This window comes from Cupressus sempervirens, chromosome 9 (assembly GCF_028749045.1).
Source record: "Cupressus sempervirens isolate cs-2001-9-10 chromosome 9, ASM2874904v1, whole genome shotgun sequence".
NCBI classification, from domain to species: Eukaryota; Viridiplantae; Streptophyta; class Pinopsida; order Cupressales; family Cupressaceae; genus Cupressus; species Cupressus sempervirens.
The window spans coordinates 219,780,793-219,805,914 of record NC_143126.1 but is presented as its reverse complement, the minus strand read 5'-3'; the positions used below and the strand labels follow the sequence as shown (position 1 = coordinate 219,805,914).

The window sequence follows — 25,122 nt, the reverse complement described above, 5'->3', positions numbered from 1 at the left end:
ATTTCTTTCCTTCCGATTGCTTATCTTTACATAATAAAAATGATAATACATGTTTCTAATAAAAAATTGAATGCATAGCTTACTTTTGTTGGACTCATATCCGACATCTTGAGAGAGGTGAAACATTGTCAGGGGCTTTACCACCCAACCTCGAACCACAATATATCCCCACACGATCTCCAATGAGAAAGGCCCTCCCTACCCGGAATTTACAGGGAACATCTTACCATCCACTTGTTGTGAGGTTTTCACACATCGCCCCAAAATCTTGGGGACCCCCTTTTTAATCGCCTTTAGGGCCAGTGGAGAAGGTTAGATGTATTTTTCACCCGGTTTCAACTTGATTTTCCAGAGCTATCAGTTCTATCCTTAGGCCGAATAAGTTCAAAATTGATTTCAACTTGGCAGGATAAGATTGTGAATTTTGTACTTAGACGATTTCTTTTGAAAATTTGGATTTAATTGTAAATTTGAATGATTTTCAAATAAGGAAATTTTTCGTTAGACTTAGGTTCTTGGAAAATCTTATTTTTTTGGTCAAATAGAATTTAATTTTGTAAGATGAAGTTAAATTGCAAAATCGATTTTTACTCTAGAGGCAATTTTATTTTTTTGTCATAAAATTTTAATTATTTAGCAAAATTGATTTAGAGGAAAATTGCAAAAATTGGCTTTAATAGATTAAATTTGCCTTGAAAGCTTTTGGTATTTAATGAAATTGGTAAATTAAAATTAAGAAATGGCTTTTAGTTAGCCAAAATTCAACTTCAAGGATGTATTAATTAGCAAACCCTCATTAAATAGAAATTTTTAGCATCCCCAAGGCACCCTTCAATTTCGTTTTGCAATTTGTGGTTAATTAGCAAATTAAAAGTGCAGTTTTCATTTTAAAAAATTAAAATTTTGGCAAAGTATTTAAAGTGGGCCACTAACTTAGCTTTAATTTTGGTTTTTTTGTCCTCTATAGGACCAAGTCGGCCAGCCTGGGAGGAAGGTGAAAGCTGCTATAAAAGGAGTCCCCTCCCATTTCATTTTCATCAATTCATTTGCTTCTCATGCTTGGGCGAATTTGAAGCAAGGGCAGATTTCCAGACTTGGGCGAAATTGGTGGAAGGCAGTTTTTTGGCGATTTTTGGGCAATTTCTCCATTGCCATTGTTGGGCGATTTGTCTAAGGGCCAGATTTTTTGCGTTTTTGGGGATTTTTGCTCCACTTTGTGGGCTGCGATTTGTGCCCTAGGTGGCAGATTTTACAGATTTTGCTCCTTTGCTTGGGCGAATTTTGTGGAAGGGCAGATTTTTTTCATGCTTGGGCGAATTTTGAGGGAGCCGAATTTTGTGGGAGCCGAATTTTGTGGGGGCCGAAATTTGTGGAAGACAAAATTCTGAGTTTTTAGAGGGGCTGCAATTTTTATATCAGATTTGGGCAATTTTGTTGGGAGAAGAGATACATATGAAAGTTTGATTTTTGCATAGAAGGCAAGTGTTGGATAAGCTTAGAGGCTTTGTTTTCTAATTTGCAAAGGGATTTGTAATTCTTTGATGTCATATCCCGAGTTCCGAAAAGTTGCTGTAAGATTATTAGTTAAGGTGAAAGTCATCATCTAGAGTTGCAAGGAGTGCTTAAGCTGACATCCATTCTTTCGCTCTTTTCTAAGAATTGCACTACTTGGTTCTTCTTGCCTTTTGGTCCACCACTCTACCATCCCGTAATAGGGCGACGAGCATGGAGGATGATAGTGCAAGTAAGAATCCCAAGCGGGCAAACGCTAAGAAAGACAAAGAGGATATGACGCCCAAAACTTCCTTCTTCTCGAAAATGAAGAAAATAACCGATACTAATATCGCTACAGTGGACATGATACGGATGAGGGACAGACTAAAGGAAGGACAATCCCCCTTGGCAAAGAGGATATACAAGAGCGGAATTGTACGTGCAGCAGCTTTTCCTCCTACTTTGCCTTGTCCGGAATTGATTATGGAGTGTGCATCCAGATTTGATCTAGACAGTAAATCCATCATTTTTGGCGAAGGGAAGAGAGTGTTGGCCAACATTGGCGAACAAGCAATTGAAGAGACATTTAATATTCCCCAGAGCAAGGGCATGACAGTTGTAATGGTGGATCAGGCGGCCAAATCATTTCAAGGTAACCAAGAGGCCTACTTCTCACATCTAAAGCGGAATTGGATACACGAAGGAAGGAAAGGAGTTAACAAATCAACAAGGCTTACAGTGGCAGATTTCAAGCCGGAATATGGCAATCTCATTGTTCTTCTCAGCCGGATCATGGGCCTAGCTCAAGCTATGCAATTCGAAAACTGGATGTACTTCTTCATTGATGAAATTGAAAAGGAAAAAGGAAAATTTGATTGGGCTAGGATCATAAGTGAAAATTTAGAGTTGCAACTTAGAACAGTTCAAAACCAAAGGCAATTCTACATGGGATCCTATCTGTTTTACTTAATTGCTAGATTGTATGAGAGTCTGGGACTTAGGGCCTTAGGAGAGATTGGTAATGGGCCGGGGCAATATTTGGTGCATGAATGCTATCCGCAGCTTCATTTGCACAATAACAAGGATTACAAGATGTTTTGCGATGCATTCGCCATGAAGACAGTAAGGGTATTACAAGGGGCGCCTGCTAAGAGACTTTCATCGGAAGCAGAAGCAAGGATTAAGAAGTTTGGGAGTTGGTTCATCCAATTCCCGCAATTCACATACATTAGAGTGGCAGGAAGTACAGTTTGTCCCAAGAGGCTTCCAAGATACCCGCCCGACAAGGTAGTTTTGATGGAATTGGCTAGGCAGCTTGAGCACTATGATAGAGTAATGAGGAATGAGGGGAAAACAGGCGTTTCCTTCTCAATTATAATTGGCAATGATAGTTGCCCAAATCGGGCCACCTTTGAGGCTGCGGAAAAGGAATTGGAGTGGTATCATCTAGGATGGTACAGAGCAAGGCAAGGATTCGACCCTGTTGGTCTTATCAAGGCATCTCATGGAAGCGAATTTAAACATGTTCCCACTATAGAGGACTTTTGGGCCAATGCAAAGGATGATTTTCACGTGAGAAAGCTAGCTTTCTCGAGATTGTCGGTGAACATGATGAGAGATATCAGATGGAGAGGCCTGGATATTCTCGATCAATTGGAGGATGATCGTAGTGTGTTGAGAGAAGACTATGAGACAGTAGTTGGAACAGAGTTGAATCCAGTGGATTGGGACGATCATCAGGATCCTTCCTTGGAGGCAGTCACAAGGACAGTAGATTTGCATACCGAGTCGTGGTATAATGCCAAGTTGAGAAAGCTACAAGGACAAAAGGTTCTCCTTACTTATGAGATGATGAAATCGAAGGAAGGTCTAGCAGAATCAATCGGACAGAAGGGTGAAGGAAGTGGCCAGCAATCGGAGACAGTTAGAAATAGCAAGAAGAGGGCTTTGGAGGTAGAGAAAAGCCAAGAACGTTCGGAACCTCCAGCCAAGAGACAGCGGGCAGCGCCGTCAAGAGAGAGTATAACTAAGGCTAGAAGCCAAGAGGTCAATTCGAGTGATAAAGGGGCCGCAGTGGAGGTGAGCTCTGATTCGGAATCAAGTGGCTACAGTGAAAGTACGAAGTACTCCCCTCTCTCGGAGAACCAGAAAGGAAATATGGCAGAAACTAGTAGAGAAGAAGATGGGCCGATTGATATTGAAGAGATAAGTCAGGCGTCTAAGGCCGTTGGTGATGCTTTGTTGGTCGAACCGAATCCGGATTTGGGGAGATGCACTGCACCACTATGGTTAAGGCAAATGCTTATGCCAAGAGGCGAGGTGGTAATGGCTCACGCAGTTGATGATATCCAAGGACTAATAGAAAAGGATGATAGCGAGAACCAAAAACAGATGGCAAATACGGTGGCAAGGGTAATCAGAAGCGACAGTGATGGTCACCGAAGGGTTCAGATTGCTATACCAACAGTCAATAAGGCAGCGGATGAGATTGCAGCCCAAGAGTACGAAATAGTAGAACATAATTTGGGAAGAAATACAGATGATATGGAATGTGAGGAGGTTCAGGAAGGCATAGCATCAATCAGAGAAAGATTGAGGAAGGCAAACGAAAAGATAGTAAAGTTGGAGGCCGAAAACAAATATTGGAGAGATTGCCAGCCAATCCAACAGTTGCATCAGGCAGCCCTTCCTCAAGACAGCGGGAGCAATTCAGAAGAGGTATCAGCTCAGTTACATGAAGTAAGGGGTTGGATCTATGATACAATCCAAGATGGGCGAAATTTCTTGCCCTCCTTCATCTCAACATTCCAGTCATTGGTGACTGTTAGAAACAAATTCAGATTATTTGAAGAGGAATGGAAGAATTTTCTTCCCATCAAGGATTTGGTTATTCCTAGGCTGCAAGCGTTCATTAGGTTACCGGAGGCATATTTGGAAAGAGCCCGGTTGGTTGATGAGAGAGGATTGAGCATAGTTGAATCTTGGTATGTCGCATTGACTACCAAATTTAGAACACTTGAAGAAATTCATGATGAGATTGCACAACACGGCCCAAGCGTCGACACTTCCATTTCGACCATGATGAGTGACGTTGGGGTGGCGCTTGATTTTGAGGGTATTAGAGAGGAGGATGTCAGTGAGACAGGATTTGGATCGAGATTGGATGAGTTAGGAAAGGCTGCCGTCAAAAGGAAGCATCTGAACACCCTTTCCTCACTCAATGCTTTTATTGGGTTTGCAAAGGAATATGAGAAGGATCACGAAAGGATACTACAAGCAACAAACAGCGTGGCAAAGTCAGCAGAACTCCGAGCGAAGCACACACCTTGTCCTCCTATGGAAGAAGTTAACGAAAGGCTAGCTAAGTTCATTGCCTTAGCTAAAAGAACAAAAGAAAAAGGAAGAATTATATTAGAAGATCATCTTATGTAAGCCCAAGTGGCAACTTTCTCTTTCTTCTAGAATAGGACAAGTGTTTGTTTCTGATTGGCCACCATTTTGGTGCCTTCTCATTGGTTGCCACTTTTGCACTTTTTTCATTGGTCCATTGATGAGGTGGCATCTTCTCATTGGCCGATGGGGTGGCAACCCTAATTAGGGTTTTTGGATCCAATCTGGATCGTCGATCTTGTTTTGATCTCTACCGTCCATTGTATTTTGGACCTCTATATAAGGCCATTGGCTCTCATTTGTAAAGAGAGGGGTTGGAGAAATTGTTGCGAAAATAATACCAAAGTGCTCTCTTTTTCATTGCATGTTGACTAAGAACATTGGGTGTTATTGCATGTTTTCTACTTCCACATAGTTAAATTTTCTTTTCAAGTTGAAGCAATTTCATTTCAAGTTGTTAGAGTAAGAGTAAAATAAAATGGATAGTTGCATGGTAGCTTTGGTAGATGTTTGATAGGGGTCAACACTAGGCCACTAGCATCCTAGCGGCTGGTTGGGAGGCTTTGTGTGGTGATCTAGTTTACTTTCCTTTGAAGCGTTGCATCTATGGAGGTAGGGCCGCTGGTTAGCCTTCATTAGATTCGATCCCCGTCCATCTGCTAACCTTCCATTCTTAGGAGTAGGAGTAGTTGAGTAGCCAAATTTCATGCTTAGAAGAGGTTAGTTAGAGAAGTAAACCAAAACATCGGCATTCTCACCTTCCATCGCCATTCACCCTACATTGCCATCATCGCGCCATCAACATCATCTAGCATTCACACCGAACCACCATCTCCATTTTCTCACCAAGATCCAAATTTTTCTCAAACAAGAAAACGTAAGGCCGCCTACGTGATTACCAGCAAATCACATTGATAAAACTGAGCGAGTATCCAACGGTGTAAGGAACATTGGAGTTATACTCATGTCTCATGAGAGATAACTTTTCAAGAGAGGAATTGTGTATTTGATATTCTGTATCAAGCATCCAATTACTAATATGTTATGTAGTGACACAAGACTCGCATCAACACCACTGGGCTTCGAGATATAAGCATGCCATACGACTTGGCAACAGGAGATCACCATATCAGGAATATGCATGAGCTATTAATTAATTCATGTCAAAAAAAAAATGAAATGTTATAACTAATTCTAGTTCATATTAATGATGATTCCTTTCTCATACCTCGTCACCCATCTTCTCAACTACACAGCCGAGTGAGTTCCAATATCCGGAATTCTCAGAACAGACGGTTCTAACATTTATTCAAGAAGATCACAAATTACATACCATCACTATTTCACATTCTGTGACTATATTCTTTAAAGATCCCAAAATTGACAACATTCTTACTGAATGAATCATGCTTAAGCTATAGAAATGTTGTTATGTATCACTATATGAATACTGATATCCACCTCTTCACCTCCTCACCCTATTCAAACCTCCAAGCCGGTGATTCCCAGGTATAATCAGATTACAAGATCACAAAGACATTTTACAATTTCTTCACCACATATTGGCATCTCTGCCTAGTGAATTCCTTGGTTCTCTAATTAACTTATCTCAGTTATAAACACTAATTCAATTTGATCATGGAAGAAAAGCTATTCAAGAAGGTTTACAGCGTTATTGCAAATTCTAATATGTATTGAAACAGACTCAAATTGGAATCGATTTATCTTGCAAGATTATACTGCATTATGGAAAAGATGGCAGACGGCTTCAACTATTACATTACTATCAACAGTAAGGTTGTTTAAGGAATTCATTTGCACAACTCGGGTTCTCTAAAACATGAGGGAAATGATGCACATAAATATGACAGAAACAAATTACTTATTTATTTGTTGTGGTTTAGATCCCACGCAGACTCAGAATCATATTAAAGAAATAACTTATTCCGAACCTTACGTGACTTCTTTGTCACTGAAATCTGGAAGGCTGATGCTTGGATAAGTTGCCTATATTGCTATGGGATTCACGCCTGGTATCCAAGATATGTGATGATGTCTCAAGGAAAATTAGAACAGGTGTTGATGGCTTGATAACACAACATAAAAATTGATGCTCAAGGGTTAACCCAACCATGACCAAAGAAATGGATGTCGAAGGCAAGGGGAATGAGATTGATTTGGCTTTTCCAGGCGGATTGCAAGCAGGGCCAACCTTTAACGTCTACAAAACGTTATCATATATAATCTCGAGAAGCCAAAGAAGTGATTGCCAATATAGATGCAGGGTGCCGAAAAAAGATGATGCCAAGAATGATCAAAGGTTTACACAAATAATATTGTGTCGACCTTACAGCTACCCAGCGGTTACAAGATTATTCAAAATCAATTCGGCTAAGGAAAAGAAAGAAAAGAAGATACAAGGTTCATTCAAATTCCCCAAAAATTTAAATGAATTAAAAACATAAATTCTATTAAACATGCCAACAATAATCTCTTAAAACAAGAATAATAAAGAAGAGAATGGAATTAGAAAATTAAATTTCGAAGATTATAATAATACAATCATTATAATCCGTACATTACTATAAAATACAACTTGTAAATTATTAGATGATAATGGTGTCAAATCATGGTTATATTTAAATGAATATTTATAAACAATTATTAAAAATACTACGACAAAAGATAATTTAAAACCCTTTAAGATACGTGTTATATTTTAGCTCATTTATTTTATTTTATTTATTTATTTAAATAACTCATGCAATTCCACGGTGTATCCTATCCATAATCGCTAGATCCTTTATTCGTCTACCAGTGATGGTGATGCCCTGCCTAATTCTTTTCTGACAATGCTTCCACCCCTTCGACAAGCTCCCTGCAAAGAATTTCTCAGTAATTAAATTATTTAATCATAAATAATTATAACAATTAACCTTTCATCTTAATTCCATGAATTCGCAATTAATGATCAATTAACATGTCATTTTCACCTGAAATCATAACAACCAACTATCTTACCATTTCGCCAGATTATAACAAATTAAACTGCCAACTGACTTCATGTGAACCTCGACGTCTATATTTCAAGCTAGGTCAAAAATTGGGATGTAACATGAAGCTTTAAAAAAATTGAATGAGTGTTCTATTGCACTGTTTTGTTTATTTTCCCTCTTGTTTGGCGGAGGATTCGCTGCCTGTTCTTTAATAGTTTCCTGATAGGATGCTGATGCACCTGGTTGTAAATAGGGTTTTGGGTCGCTTCAAAACCTGTTCGACCTCGAATCAAAAACATATCAGATTTCAATCCATCATTAGGAGAGGGAGAAACTTTTATAACTATATTTTTCATGTCCTTTGCTCCCTAATGTATATAATTTGAAAGCTCTATTTTTTTTAGATTTTGCAGGTTTTCTGTTAGCCTGGTTCCAATTACATCTTTCAGGCATCATGGAACTCCTGATCCAAAGGAATTTCTGTTTCAGAGACTGTACCCATATCCATATCCCATGCAACGTAATTTCCAACTAAAATGCTTCTCTCATGACTTATTTTTCCTCTGATGACAGAACCTCAACACACAATGAAAGAAGAAATAATGAGCAATGCCTGGTTAGCAATTAACATGAAATGTTATAACAATATACAGGACACAACAATTTAAAATTTTATTGAAATATATGTGTTGGTTAAAGAAACAAGTTGAGCGAAAAACAAAAATAGTATATCTATTGAAATATTCACTAAAACATTTCTTAAAAATACACTTGTGGAAGCTGTCTTGGCAACTGCTGACAGAGCCCAAATCTTCAATGAAATAGAGAGATGAAAAGAACAGTTGCAAACCTTGCGGCCATTCTCTAAGTCAACTCTCCACCATGCACACAACTTCCCATCTTTGAGTTGAGGTCCAGCAAATGATGTAGCCTACAAGGAAAGTTAGAAAAATTATCAACAAGGCTAATCCTTGAATAAATCTCTACACTTACTAATAAGAATGTCTGCAAAACCTGGTATTTTCTTGAAACTAGTGCTTTAGCATCAGTGAATCTTGACAGAGGGCTACTTGCAGTCACATAAATATTCTGCAAGATCAAAGGTTTTTATTTTTGTAAGGAATCTACTTTCAAATATCAGAACAACAGTTTATTTATCAAATGCACTGTAACTTTAGCACATTCTATTGTGTTTATCTGCTACAGTAGTCTCTCCAAATAAAATCTGGTCTCTAATATAGGAATTTTATAGCTTCAAAGTACACATTTATTATCTACCACATAATACCTGCATAACAACGGGATTCATCCATGTGTGTTTACCATATGAAGTACCAGCATAATAAATTACCCCATTATGATCACCATCACATATATACAAGAGCTCTTTAAAACTTGTTGGTCTGTGATGAAATCTCATACAACTACTCAGCCGGCTTTGCTTATTTGTCTCAAACACTTTTGATTGTTGCCTACATCCAGATGGTTTTGAGTTAAACTTCGTGAGAAAGGAAAGGTTATAAGCCCATGGAAACATCCAACAAAAGCATAAAATAGTCCATATAGATCAAAAGTAGTTCAGATAAATAAATTATTAAATTCTGATATCTTACTTTTGCTCATTTGTTACGTCAACTGCATCAAACTTAAGGTACAGAAGTGCTTCTGTTATCTGCTCAATTAAAAGCCATTAGCCATCACTAATATCTAACTTCATAAAGAACAATTTCAAAAGGTGAAAGTATAAAGCAGTTGCATGGAGAAATGTAGCTCAGCTCAGATCACTCACTAACTCCTGAAAAACTGGAATTTGCTTGCTCAGGTTGCTTTGCTCCAGCTGCACAACAGTTGAGAAAATCACATGCAACTACATGCTACTAGCTCCCCATAATTTTGAACAGCATCCATGTTGTGACAAATGAAGAAGTCCTCATAGGTTAGTTTTCACAAATATTAACAGTGTGTACCTTTTGAAGCAAACCAAGCGGCATTAAAGGGAAGCGAACTAGGGGGAGCAAAGCATTTAGAGGCTGTAACTTCTGTCCAAAAATAGTGGCAGAAGTGCACACCCCTAGATGCCCGTTTATTGTCTCCCAACCACAATAACTGTCTTCTTGTGATGCCCATGTTAGAACAGCATCCAGAACCCTTTCTTCGGATGTCACTACCAAATCAGGGTGCTGCAAAAGTCATAATAATCACAACTCAAAATGTTTATTATAGTTACCCATTTCTCCACATTCCAGACACTGAAAGCCTGAAAAATCACCCTTCCTGTGCTCACGTACGCCTGCTAAATATCAGGGTGGTACCGAGCACAAAGAAGAACCATTAGAAATACCATTTTGCAACACTAGAACACTCTACGGAAGCCATAAACGAGAAACAAAATCTTACCTGAATTATTCTCATAAATGAAGCCTCTCCTAACATCCTAAAACCTGTGCTAGCAGTAGTACAGTAATCAAAATGTTTGGAAAAATATTCTTCACAAGATTCTTCAAGTGGCCTGCATCCTTCCATTGAGTTAACTACCAGCAGAATTGGACATACTGAATCCTGCAAAGCACAAAACTCAAAATATAAGTGGTGTACCAAAGTAAAAATGCAGCAGCTCATCTGAATGGTTGCTGATTGTGTCCACAACTCTGAACTCAATTTTGCAATATGCAAAGTCAAACAACGGCTGTTGAAGAAGCTGCTTCCAGTAAGTACCACACCAACCCTGCAGGTAACGTATACAGCAACTTATGTCAATCACTAGTAACTCATGAGTGAGCCTAAGTCCAAATTACATCTACATAAGTAGGAAAACTCTCTTTTTTATTTTTGGATGTCAACGACCAGAACAACCTTGGCAGCTCAATCCTCACAGGAGGTATGTCTTGCAAAATCCTCATTCTCTGTGGCAAGTTTTGGGTATAGGAGATTTCCTTATTGCTTGCAGCCTTTTCGCTATCTCAAAGTCCAAATGAGGAGCTTTCATAATGAATAACTAACAAGACTAGGCATAATAGTACCAGTTTCACACAATAAAAGTTTAAACTACAACATCCTATGGTTTGAAATATGAAAAACTACTTGGAAAAGCAGACCACCTCTGATAGTGACTCCAGCAAATATTCACAGCACTCTTCTTGAAGTGGGTAAACCCCGAACTGATCTGCCAGCAATACAAGTGGGAGTAATATCGAACCCATGTCCTCTTTATCATCAAAGTCTAATCGCCCACTGTACATGAATTCCAACATAGCTATAAATGCTTCAGGGGAGACATCCCTTAAGCAGACTTCTGAGCAGTTGCTTTCAATCATCCCATTTGTGAACATCTGCCAAGGATAGGAACTTCAAAAGATCATTTCTCCTTCATATAAGAATATTATGCTCGAAACTGATTTAAAATTTTCAATCTAACAAGGCAATGATACAGCTACAAGTAGGCAGACTATAAAGGAAAACCAATTAGCTTGAAATGATGATACATACAATCAGTGCAAGGAAAAGACTAAAAACAAAGTAAACATTTTAGCATTGTATTAAACTGAAATTTGGTGTCCCCTCAGGACCATCTACAGAGAATCCATAAAGCATTTGGAAGTGTTTGAATAAAAGTGGCAACATATCTTAACTGACTCTCCAATGTGTAACATATATTTCTTTTGCACAATCCAGAACATACCAAAAACAGAAATATGCCAGATCAAATATAATATGTGCAGAAAACTAACATCAAAAGAGGAGATATACAGATTTGAAAATCAACCTTAGCAAAAGGAGCACTCCAAACACTCAAAAGAAGCTTGTGTGCTCGGGTAACAAGGCCATGGCCCTCTATATAAATATCGACATCACTGTGATCACCAGTTTGAAAGAAATATTTCAACTTCTGCACATCAATTGGTATGTCAGCTGAGAAAGCCATACAATTTCTCAAAAAGTTGAACACATTGGAGTGTAGGATTTCTAGTTTATGATCCTCCCTAAATGATGTATTCTTCATTTCTCGGCATTGAATGACCAAGGATTCAACACCAAACTCTTCACTCAGTTCGCTCAGTGCTCCTAGCTGTGACTCAGGAACCTGCATTATCAGATTAAAAAAATCATTACAAAAAGCCTGTGCCAAATTTATTATTCTTAACAACAAATATAAATTTGAAAAAGAAAAATATCATGATTGGAGCTCTATAGATGCCAAGCTCCATTCACACACCCTGTATTGACTTCTTCAACTCCTAAATAAAATTATTAATTTTCCCTCAACAGCATATAGTGATCAACCCTACAATATCACATCTGTGCTGCTACTACAACTAGGGAGAATGTGATAGAGCCACCATTGCCATATGCTCTTGGCTGAAGACCTCACTCACTCACTCCATTTGTACCCAATTAGCCCATACACAGTTATATCAATCAAAGATTATCATTACAATCCAGAACAGCGCACTTTGTCAACTTGCGAGAGTACTGATTCATTTAAGATATCTTAGCAGCCTACAAAACACAATTGATCACCTTTGCAACTATACCACACAACTTCGTCATTCACCACAGAAACATTTCTGGGTGATTTTTGGCTGCTTGGCTAATAGTTCATCATTAAAATTTATTTAATAATTGATAAATTACCATTGAAGACTACTCTTTTATGTGGCTTTGTTTTCCAAATTTTACAAAATTCACATTAATATTTTTTTTTTTTAAAAAAAACCTATAGGTCTAACTTGAGTGCTATCTTATAGCAACATACAGATCGTAATATTGTAAAAACAATGTCCCTTGATATTTTAACCAATATCGTTTGAAGCAGCTAAGTGGCAAAAATCAGGCTTGCAGATATTAGACTCCTGTCTGCTATTTTACCCTAATACATTGTAATGTATTATATTTATTGAAATTTCTGTTAAGTGTTTTCTTTCTCTTTGGTGGAATGAGCCAGTAGCTAAAATCAGAAAAGTAATGGAAACAACCAGAATGACAACTCAGGTCGAGCAATAATCAGGATTGCTACAGCTAGAATCACAAATTTGCTTTTAACCCAATATAATGAGGTCTTCAATCAAGAAATTACACTATTGTGGTGCCAGATGATTGATGCATGCTAATTAAAACCATGAAGTCTATGGCCAGCATCAACTGAGATCACCTAAATAAAAACAATGGAAGGTCTATTCCCCACACCAAATGAGTAATCTAAAATTAAGATTTATATAAGCCTATTGTGGTGCCAGATGATTGATGCATGCTAATTAAAACCATGAAGTCTATGGCCAGCATCAACTGAGATCACCTAAATAAAAACAATGGAAGGTCTATTCCCCACACCAAATGAGTAATCTAAAATTAAGATTTATATAAGCCTATCGCCAGCTCCACGAACAAATAAAGGACCAAGAAGCCTGTGGTCAGGAAACTCTATACTATTATCAAAACATGGTGGTGCACATAGTATAGAATAATTTCAAGAGACTTATGATAGAGTTTTCTGAAAATTTCTAGAAGATAGCTTATGCGCCTTTGGTTTTGTGACAATTATATTTGATGGGTGATGACTTGTTGTGCCTCTCTTTTTTTGTGAAAGGATACTTATCACATGTAGTATAGTAAGATATAACACAGAACAAATACTTTATTCATATACGCAATATGCACTCAATGCTTACAATTTGATTAAGATGATTACAATGATCCTGATGATGATCCAAAGTCCCTTCCAGATGGTGTACATATACTTTCCCGAAGGGGTGACTCAACCATCAGGCGCCCATTTTGGATACTATTCTACCCATCGGCTACAATATAGAATCTACCGACAACAAGCTTCTCCTGCTATTTTCCATTTTGAAAGAGGTTTGCATAAAGGTGACCCTCTCTGCCTTATCACTTTATCATTCTGGCAGCAGGGCTAGGCACATTTTTAAAAGTATCTCATGTCTTCTGGTTCTATCTTTGGCTTTCAAAGAGTGCAACGTTTAGATCCATTTTCTCACCTTCAGTTTGAGGATGACACTTGTTTGATGGAAAATGCCACTCTTGAGCAAGCTATGGCTCTTAGGCAAGTTTTTGATAAGTGTCTCGCCAACATTTGAGATAAATAAATCTTGGGTTTTCTTTTTCCATATTAACCCTCTTCTTCAAGATCAAATTGCTTAAGTTCTTCATTCCAAGATTGCTTTCACACCTTTCAAGTATTATTTGGGTGTCCCTATTTCTCCTGCTTGCAAAGGATAGAGGACTAGAATGTTATGTTGGATTCTATTCAATGTCATATCAATCATTGGAAGCATATATATCTCTCTTTGGCTGATTGAAGACTCACTCCTTACAAGTAATTCAAGCTCTTCCAGATTATAGATAATTGCTCTTGTAGCTCCAAAAGGCATCCTTCATGTTTGGATCGTAAGATGAGCCAGTTTCTTAAGGAAGGAAATTCAAATAAGAAGAAATAGCATTTGGCTCGTAGGGAAAAGATTGGCCAACTTCAATATAGAGATGGTTTAGGTATATGAGACCTTCCCTCCTCACTAATATAGCTCTTGCTTCTAAATTATATTGAAGATGGCATAAGAAGGAATATGCTTTATGGCGAAGAATTTTTCAGCTCAGCTAATTGCATCTTAACAACCACTTTTTCCATCCCTAGGATGCCAACACTTGTCCAATAGGGAGAACTTTAAATTCAGGTAGTACTTTAATTAGAGTCAGCCTCTTTTGGGCTGTAGGAAAGGGTGATTGTGCTATTTTCTGGGATAATGCTTGGGACCAGCAGAGCCCTCCTTTTGTGGAAATTCCTGATCTCAAACTAAAACATAAATGTGTTGAAGTTAGTTATTCTTTTTATTTTCACTATATGTCATACAAGATTGTGTAACAAAATTTAATATGGAAACTTAAAGATATTTGGTTTGGCCAGCAATCTCATTGACCAGCTAGCTCATATTTTAAATTCTTGAAAAGTTTCTATAGATAAACACTGAACATTCAAATTTCCTTGACTAACTGGTAATAAACCTCTTCTAGTTAATAACCTTGGAAGTTAAGAACTCCAGTGGAAGGGGACTTCCTAAAAAATAGAGCTGGAGCTGCCTGAGACTTTTTAGGAGTAGTTTAAAGCTGACAGTCTCATGAAATTCATAGTTCAGTTCAGCTTAAAAGTTTAAGCTCCAAAATTTAAGGAAATTGATGGTCCCATGAATGCATATCTTTTCCTCTATAATTTGTGCAATGATTAAGTCATTATTATTAAATAACATTTTCCTTCCAAAATTATTTTTAACAACAATCTAAACTTATATGTGTGACAAGTGGCAGCTAATATTCCTAAGCTGGTGGGGAAATTTCTAGCCCCACCCCATTTTAAACCCACCCAACTATACAAGCCTAAAAAGTAGGAGCTTATATTTTCTAGTATAAATTCCAAATAATCGTATTGAAATTTTCTTTTCTTCAGAAGACATCTTCCTCGAAAGTAGAACTTAAGCCCCCCCATGGGAACCCACCCTAAGATATGACAATGAGATTGGCATCCTAAATGTTGGCCTAAGGTGAGCGTTTTCATGTGGCTAGCAGCTCTTGAAAGATTTCTCATTTTGATAATCTCCAAAAGCATGCAATTGTTGTTCTGAACAGATGATCATGTGCCTTCAAGCTGAAGAGTCTAGATGACATCTTCTCTTGGATTACCCATTTACCACCGCAGATAATGGTGTAATTTAGTTGGCATTTCATAGAATAATTGAGTCTATCAATAAGTTTTTTGTCAATCAGCTGCATCCTTCTTTGAAAGTAAAAAACCTTAATCTATTGTATGATATTGGTCTTGGTCTAGATTACTAGAACATCTGGTGGGAACATAATCAACAAATTTTGAATGATACTTCCAAGAATGTAAGTCAAGTTTGGGGTAGAGTAATGGCTGATGTGAAAGAAACCTATCAAGTTTGGATTCAAGATTATCAAGAAAAATCTAGTTGGGAACTCAAACTTTTGAGGAGACTAGGTAATCAGTGTCTTCTCTTTCTGCTTCTCTCAACAATCATCATGATTCTCAAATTACTAGATGGGTTTGTTCTCCAGGCTTGGTTAAAATTAAAGACAATCCTAAAAATGTTGGCATGGGAGTTTTTGTCATGACCACAATGGCAAGGTTAAGTTATTGTTTGCCAAGCATCCAGTGTTGATTCCAATAACTTTGTTGAGGCTATGGTCATTTTCCATGCTCTTTAAGTTGCTAAACTAAAGCATTTCGCTCATATAATTACCGAATCTGACTCTAAAATTCTGGTTATCATTTTAAAAACAAGCTGCTACACCCTTAATATTGGTGTATATAGGGTTATGAATAGTCAACTTGTGGCTATCTTAATCCTTAATTAAGTCATGTTATCATTATTATAGTATTATTTAGGTAGGTAGGTTGGCCAAGGTGTTATGTAGGGTTGTGTCTATTCAACCTAAGCATAATTAGGTATATATAGGAGGTTGTGAGTCTTATTTCAAAATCATATTGTGAAGTGTGTTCTCATTGGAGATATTTGGAGGTTGCCCCCTCGAAGTGGCATATTACTCTCAATTATTATCAAGTATTTATATAATATTTCATATTATTTCTTCTATTGTGCAAGTTATTTCATTACAAGTGATATCAAAGAATGATCTTGGCACCATAGAGGCAAGATTTTTGCTCAACATTGGGGCGATTTTGGGAGGAGCATAACTTTCAGATTTTAGCAAATTTTTCAAAAAAATTTAAAGGGTTTTTTAAGACTATATTAAAGAAAATATAGTCCAAAATTCAAAAGAATTGGAGCAAATTTGAGCAATTTATTGCAGAATTACTATTTCTACACAATTTATTGAGATCTACATATCTCTCACATCCCGCCGAATTGGAGTATAACTTGTATTGGGTTTTTGAATACATAGTAGGGGAGTCTACATTCAAAGCTTGGAGAAATTGAACCAAAAATAAGCAAGTTATTACAATATTAGGAAAATTCGCTTTCAAGGCAGCAGATTTGCCAATTTTTTTGGATTTTTCCTAAGTAAGGGTATCTTGGCCCTAGTAAGTTACAGTAAAAAAGAAATAAAAAAACTAGAGAATTTATATTTCATTTGTGTGATTTATCTCAAAAATATTGATTTCCATCATGACAGGGCCTCCAACAAGAGGCAAAAAGAATGCTACCACACTAGGGAAATCTTCTGATCAAGATCGGGAAACAACAGAGGATAGTAATCCCAATGAGGAAATAAGTAAGTTCAAGGAAGAGGTTAAAGAGGGATATGTGTGACCTACGAGGAGATATATCAGATATACGAAGCATGTTAAGCACCTATATGAATGAAACAAGGAAGGAGTTGTCAAGCAATCAAGGTGAAACCTTCAAATCGACTAATAATGACACAAATTTTAATACTCCTGTGGGATCTAGGAATTTTTTTCCATAGGTGGATATGCACAAATTCGATGGCAAGGATCCTCTAACATGGATAAATCACATGAAGAATTTTTTTGAGGTACACCAAGCCCCATTTGGACAAAAGGTCACGATGGCTTCCTTATATCTAGAACCAGATCAATTCATTTGGTATCGTTGGCTTTGTACTCATAGGAGGAAAAAGGGTCTCACCGTATCATGGTCAATTTTTACAAAAGAACTCCAAGCACAATATAGCAATAGTGTGACAGAAAACTTCTTTAGCCAACTTGCTAAGCTTCAACAAACAAGATCAATTATGGATTATATTCAAAAATTCCAAAATCTATCCTTAAGAGTGGATACAATTACAGAGGAGAACTTGAATGATTTATTCTTGGGTGGTCTCAAGGATCACATTCAACATGAGGTACGCATGTTTAGTCCTAGCTCAGTAAATGAGTCTTTTATATTGGCACCCAAGGTAGAGGAGAAGTTCTTGATTCCTAGAAAGCAAGGGGCTAATGTGACGAGAAAAAGGTAATTCAACACCTTATCTTCTTCAACCTACTAGGTTGACTCCACAACAAATTGAGGAGAAAAGAGAAAAAAGATTGTGTTTCAATTGTGATAGCAAATACAGTCAAGGACATAAATGCAATGAAAAGAAATTGTTCTATATCGAAGGTCGAAGTGAGGAAGAAGAGGATGAGCCCATATCGAAGGAGGATAGGGAGTCAAGTGAGGAATCACATGGTTCTCAACCAATCATTCCTTTTCATGCACTTTCAGGTTTTAGTACACCACAAACTCTCAAGGTAGTGGGTTTCTTAAAGAAGCAGAAAGTAACGGTGTTGATCGACTCAAGTACTACTCAAAATTTCATCAACAAAAAGTTGGCAACTCTTCTAAATTGTTTTATATATCCAGCCCCAGAGTTTCAAGTTTTGATTGCAGATGGGGGCACATTTAGTTGTTCAGGGAAGTGTCATAACATCAAATTATCCATGGGAGATTATCAACTTGATACCCCAATGTATGCGATATCCATGGGTGCGACAAATATTGTTTTGGGAGTACAATGGCTTACTACATTGGGAACAATTGAGATGAACTTCCAAGAACTATTCATGCGATTTCAATCAAAAGGAAAGGTAGTGGAGCTAAGGGCATTGAAGGCAAAATCCCCACAGATGGTAAGCTCTCATCAAATGCAAAAGTTTCTTAAGAAAGGAGCAGATGGATTTGTGGCCCAGCTATGTTCATTAGAAGTTTGTCAATCTAATGCTCTTACTCATCCAGATTTACAAGCAATAATTGATCGTCACTCAGTGATTCTTGGAGATATGCCTAAAGGACTTCCTCCTAAGAGGGATCATGACCATGCCATACAACTAGTTCCAGGGAGCCAACCACCAAACATCAGCCCTTAAAGGTACCCACACATACAAAAATGTGAGATAAAAAACAAATTGTTGAGGAAATGCTAGAGGCAGGAATTATCAGGCATAGCCAAAGTGCTTACTACTCACCTGTTGTGATGGTGCATAAGAAGGATGAAACTTGGCACGTGTCCAGATTATAGAGTGTTCAACAAGTACACCATTAAAGATAACTTTCCTATTCCAGTCATCAATGATCTTCTAGATGAATTAAATAGAGCTATGTATTTTACCAAGTTAGATCTTAGATCGAGTTATCACCAAATTCGGATTAACAAGGAAGATATTTGCAAGGCAGCATTTCGAACTCCTGAGGGTCATTATGAATTTTTGGTGATGCCATTCAGTCTTGCCAATGCACCATCTACATTCCAAAGTGTGATGAATTACATTTTTAAGAAGTTCTGGAGAAAGTTTGTGTTAGTGTTTTTTAATGATATATTAATTTATAGCAAGACTTGATAAGAACATTTGCAACATGTAGATCAAGCATTACAATTACTTGAAGATCATCAACTCTATGCTAAGCCATCCAAGTGTGTTTTTGGTCTTAAGGAGGTGGAGTATTTGGGACACAGTGTTTCACATGAAGGAGTAAAGGTGGACCCTAACAAAATTAAGTCTATCATGGAATGGCCTATTCCAAAAACCATTAAGAAGCTGAGGGGTTTCTTGGGATTGACAGGGTACTATAGAAGATTTGTGAATAATTATGATCGTATAGCAGCACCCCTTACCACTCTATTGAAGAATGATTCTTTTCATTGGAATGAATCTGCGAATGTAGCATTTGAGCAATTGAAGAAGGCTATGTGTACAACTCCAATGCTTGCCACTCCGAACTTCACCAAGGAATTCATTGTGGAATGTGATACTTTTGGAAATGGGATAGAAGCAGTTCTCATGCAAGAAGGTCGACCAATTGCTTTTGAGAGTCATCAATTAAAAGGTAAAAATCAACTCAAACCTATTTATGAGAAGGAAATGCTAGCAATCCTTCATGCAGTTAAAAAATGGAGGCCTTATTTAATGGGTCAACACTTCAAGGTTAAGACAAATCATGATAGCCTAAAATATTTTTTGGAATAAAGACTATATTCAAAAGAACAACAAAAATGGGTCACTAAGATGTTGGGATATAACTTTGAAATTGTATACAAGAAAGGGCAGGAAAATATTGTAGCCGATGCACTTTCCAAGAAGGATGAAAAAAATGAAACCTTATTGTGTGCCCTTTCAATATTACAAGAAAATTGGGTCGTAGAAGCCAAAGAAGAGTGGAAAAAACGATGTTGCAACAAGTAATCTCATCCAGCAAATAAAAAGTGACCCTAGTAATTCAGATAAGTTCTATTTAAAGGGGGATATTCTTTGGTATAAAGAGCACTTGTATCTCTGCAAGAATTCCACTCTTAAACTCAAGATTCTCAAAGAACTACATGAGTCCCCAATTGGTGGTCATTCAGGATTTTTGAAGACATATCATCAGGTCAAGCAATTTTGGGGAAGGGCTAAAAGGTGATGTTCAAAAATTTGTGGCTGAATGTTTGGTTTGTCAAAGAAATAAGGGGGAAACAATTAAGACACCAGGTCTCTCACAGCCTTTATCTATTCCTAGCCAATGTTGGGAAGAGGTATCCATGGACTTCATTACAGGGCTTCCCAAATCTAAAGGTCATAATGTCATCATGGTAGTAGTTGATTGCCTCACTAAATATGCACATTTCATTGCATTATCACATCCTTTTACAACAAGTATAGTGGCAAAAGTTTTCTTGGAGAATATCCAAAAGCTACATGGTACACCTAAGGTTATTGTTAGTGATCATGATCCTATCTTTACTAGTCACTTTTGGAAAGATTTATTCTCATGTTTGGGTACTCAATTGGCTCATAGTTCTTCATATCATCCTCAATCAGATGGGCAAACTGAGGTTGTTAACAATTATTTTGGAAGGATATCTACATTATTTCACTTCAAAAAAAAAAATCTCAATGGGTAGATTGTCTACCTCTTGCAGAATGGTGGTACAATACTTCTTTTCATAGCTCATCAAAAATGTCTCCATTTTTGGCACTTCATGGATATCTTCCTCCTTCCATCACATCATCATTAAAGGTGTCACCAAGAGTTTAGGCCGTAGAGGACCACTTGCTTCATCGACAACAGGTACTTTCAGGACTCAAGGAGAATTTAGCTATGGCACATAATCAAATGAAACAACAAGCGGACCAACATTTCAGTGAAAGAAATTTTGAAGTTGGGGATTGGGTCTTCTTGAGATTGCAGCCTTATAAACAAATCTCAATGAAGCAACAAAAAAATAATAATAAGTTGTCTCCAAGATATTATGGACCATACCAAATCATGCAAAAGATTGGTAGTGTTGCCTACAAGCTTGAGTTACCACCAACAACAAAGATACATCCAATTTTTCATGTTTCTTGTTTGAAGAAGGTAATTGGGCAGAATATTTCTACTCAAACAGTACTACTAGAGCTTGATGAGGAAGGAAGAATAATTTTGGAACCGAAGTGCATTCTTCAAACACATACAAAGAAGTTGAGGAGTAGAACCCTCACTCAGTATGTCATCCAATGGAAAAACTTACTAGTTGAAGAGGCCACATGGGAGGATGAAGAGTTCATTCAAAAGAATCCACACTTGGTTAGCATTGAGGACAATGCTTCTTTCAAGAGAGGGGGAATGGTATGCCCTTAATATTGGTGTTATGAATAGTCAACTTGTGGCTATCTTAATCCTTAATTAAGTCATGTTATCATTATTATATTATTATTTAGGTAGGTAGGTAGGTTGGCCTAGGTGTTATGTAGGGTTGTGTCTATTCAACCTAAGCATAATTAGGTATATACAGGAGGTTGTGAGTCTTATTTCAAGATGTGAAGTGTGTTCTCATTGGAGATATTTGGAGGTTGCCCCCTCGAAGTGGCATATTACTCTCAGTTATTATCAAGTATTTATATAATATTTCATATTATTTCTTCTATTGTGCAAGTTATTTCATTACACAAGCCTTCCTCTCACTTCTAATACTAACAATTTAATGAATGTAAAAGAGCAATCAATGTCCTTATTCAAAATTTCAATGTTTAGAGGAGCAGAGCATTAGAAGGGAAGGATATGAAATTGCTGCCTTTTTAGCTAAATCGGCTTCAAATTGGAATAATATCAAGTTTGATACTATAATCAAGATTGCACTTGTTGGGATTCGAACAACACCTTTTGCAATTTTATGAACACTAACTATAATGCCTCTTTGGAATTTCATTCCTATTGGGGTGTGTCCTATTGGAATTACAGCGGATTGGGTGTCTTTCCTACCAACACTGTTATTCCTTATGTTATTTGGCTTTTCTTTTGGTTCACTTCTTTAAGCATAAGGTAAAAAATTACTTATTAAACAATTGAACATTGTCAAGGTCACAAGGTCCTATACCTTGTCTATGGAGTTTTAAAGATTCCTCCTATTGTATTGATTGTTTATTTTCAATCCGTCTAGATTTTCAAAAATGTTGGAATTGGTGTGCCAGGAGTCTTTAAAAGACTGACAAGACTTAGTTTGTTATCAGGCGTTTTAATATATTTTTTGCATTTATGTTAAAAATATGTTAAATATGAAAAGTAGTCACAAAAATCTTATGTGCAATATCAAGAAACCTTGTGAGATGGATTTGTTGACTCCACAGGACCCATGCTGGTTTGTTACCTGCCCTCAAAGACTTTGGGCTTAAGTCTATAATCTCATGGAGCAAGTCCACTTCCCTTGGAAATCTTGTGGCCATCCTCCTCCTTCATAATGGTGTATGACAAATCAAAAAACTTAAGACCTTATAATGGGCACCCCTGAATGTCCCAAAAAACTAAACCAAATTGCTGAAAGGAATTATGTCAAACAGTTTGCATTCAACCTCTTATTTCTCCGTTTAATGTTTTAAACCCCTTATAACTCCGGAAATCAAATGTTTATTTGTTTGTTGTGTTTTGTGCATGGAATTGGTATCATACAACATAAACAAGAAAGAAACTACAATAATATGCAAAGTGGAAATGAACTACTGCCAATTAAATGTTATTTTCAGAATTCATAAAGACAAATACATGGCAGATTTATCAACTCACTAATTACTTCAGCATTATTGACATAATACTCCAGCCCATGCTTTCGAACTTGCTGCTACAGTACTTTGTCTTTCAATCAGTCCACTACCTTCGTAATATCATCCCCTCAAAACGGCATAAGCGTCGGACAAGTAGTGAAGAAGATATGAGCAAAATACCAAATCTGCCTGTAGCTAGAAATGCAACTAAACTGCCTAATAACGAAGCCGATAACAAAGAATTCCAAAGGCCAAACCCCAAGGGAATGACGTCTAAAATGTTACAAGAGAGGATGAACGTCCTCAAATGCCAAGAACAGAGCTGCAACTCACACACCAATTTCTTCTCATATTCCACCTCCCTAATGAAGCCACAAATGCTTCCTTTTATTCTATTTCCAAGGGTCCGCTCAACTCATATGGGCAATGTGAGATAAAAGATGTGTAGTATATAAAACATATATTAAAATACCCCTTATGTCTCCCTTGGTTACACATCCCCATAAAATAAATATTAAAGTAACACTTTAATATTTTACAATTAAATTAGACGTTACTTTAGTAAAACTTCAGGCATTAAAATGTATTAGCAATCAGACTCCGAATAATGCGAGTGATAGCTCATCGGAAAGCTCTCACCAAGGAGTATCAAATCCAATCACCAAAATTGACCTGCACTGTGTCCTGTCGACTTACTAAAAATAGTAAGTATGCCTGAAACTGAGTAAATCAACTTCGACTTGGCCCAAACTGGAAATGACTAGGCCAAAACACTTCGGGATCCCATTAAACCCTTCGTTAGCCCTCGAGACCATGCAGAACAAGGCTAACGCACACACACTTGGTCAACTGCTAAAATGGGGACATTACAGTCCGCCCCCCTTGAAATTGCTTGTCCTCAAGCAATCTCAATCCAGCCTGCTGAATAACCTGCTCACTCTCCCATGTAGAATCTTCCTCCAGCAGGTCTCTCCATCTGACCAAATACTCCTTCACTATCCTATTTCTAAGCTTCCTCTCTCTGGTGTCCAGAATAGCCTCGGGTACTAACACAAGCTTCCCCTCCTCATCCAAAGGGGGTAAATCTGCAGAAGGAACTACACTCTGACCAATGGCTTTCTTAAGCCTAGACACATGAAACACATTGTGCACTCGATTGCCCACTGGAAGCTCAAGCTCATAGGCGACTTTGCCCACTTTGCGAATCACCCTGTAGGGACCATAAAAATCTAGGTTTCAACTTTTCAGCTCCGCTCTTCTTGAGTGATGATTGTCTATATGGCTGTAGCCTCAAGTAAACCATATCCCCTACCTCAAAGCTACGCTTTATTCGGTGCTGATCAGCATACAATTTCTGTTGATTCTGGGCCTGTTGTATATTCTCTTTGAGCAATTTCAGGATGTCCTGACTATCCTGCAATAAGTTTTTGGCTTTGGGGCACTCTACTGTCCCCCAAAACTAAATCCATGAAGCTAGGTGCTTCATAACCATAGAGTGCCATGAAAGGAGTCATCTTGATGGACATATGATAAGTGGTGTTATAACAATACTCTCCCATATGCAACCATCTGATCCAAGCCTTTTGTTGTGCAGTTACATAGTTCCTCAAATATCCTTCCACCCATTTATTCACAATCTCTGTTTGCCCATCTGTTTGTGGATGATAACTAGTGCTAAGTGTAAGATCTGTACCACACAACCTAAACAACTCTTGCCAAAAAACACTCATAAACTTACTATCCCGGTCGCTGACAATGAATCTGGGCAGCCCATGTAACCTGAATATCTCTCTAAAGAAAAGATCTACCACCTGTGCTGCTGTGTAAGTGGACGGAATAGCAAAGAAGTGAGCAAACTTCGTCAAGCGGTCCACCACCACATAGATGCAATCCCTTCCTTGCACTTGTGGTAAACCAGTGATGAAGTCCATCGAAATACTTTCCCATTTCCTATCAGGAATGGGCAAGGGCTGTAATAAATCTGCAGGAAATGTGTGCTCTCACTTATTCTGTTGACAAACCACACACTCCCTGACATACCTCTGAACATCATCCTTGAGCCCTTTCCATGAAAACCGCTCTCGGATCTGCCTGTAGGTCTTGAAGACCCCCGGATGTCCAGCTGTGGGTGCATCATGAAATCCCTTCAGTATCGCCTCTCTCAAATGTGATAACGGAATCAAATAAACCCTATCCTGAACTCTGATCAATCCATCTATCACCTCATAGCGATCATCCTGTATGGTACCTGAAATCAGT

The 25,122-nt window shown here is 37.6% G+C and overlaps 1 protein-coding gene across 5 annotated transcripts in view; it reads right to left on the bottom strand.

The window, feature by feature from the left end:
• Window positions 1-25,122, bottom strand: part of LOC149538298 (BTB/POZ domain-containing protein) — a 77,844-nt gene that overhangs the window by 38,646 nt on the left and 14,076 nt on the right. For 3 of the 5 annotated variants that reach the window (XR_016356031.1, XM_089799678.1, XM_089799676.1), the window contains exons 2-11: window positions 11,644-11,961; window positions 10,979-11,209; window positions 10,528-10,605; window positions 10,278-10,439; window positions 9,848-10,060; window positions 9,670-9,717; window positions 9,494-9,552; window positions 9,169-9,352; window positions 8,895-8,969; window positions 8,731-8,811 (exon numbers count right to left, since the gene is read on the bottom strand). Coding sequence is in view for 3 of the 5 variants with exons in the window: in XM_089799678.1 (XP_089655804.1) it covers window positions 8,731-8,811; window positions 8,895-8,969; window positions 9,169-9,352; window positions 9,494-9,552; window positions 9,670-9,717; window positions 9,848-10,060; window positions 10,278-10,439; window positions 10,528-10,605; window positions 10,979-11,209; window positions 11,644-11,961 (1,449 nt within the window). In the remaining 2 variants the exon portion in view is untranslated. The remainder of the gene's footprint in view (window positions 1-8,730; window positions 8,812-8,894; window positions 8,970-9,168; window positions 9,353-9,493; window positions 9,553-9,669; window positions 9,718-9,847; window positions 10,061-10,277; window positions 10,440-10,527; window positions 10,606-10,978; window positions 11,210-11,643; window positions 11,962-25,122) is intronic. The other 2 variants (XR_016356032.1, XM_089799677.1) reach the window with 1 other exon arrangement.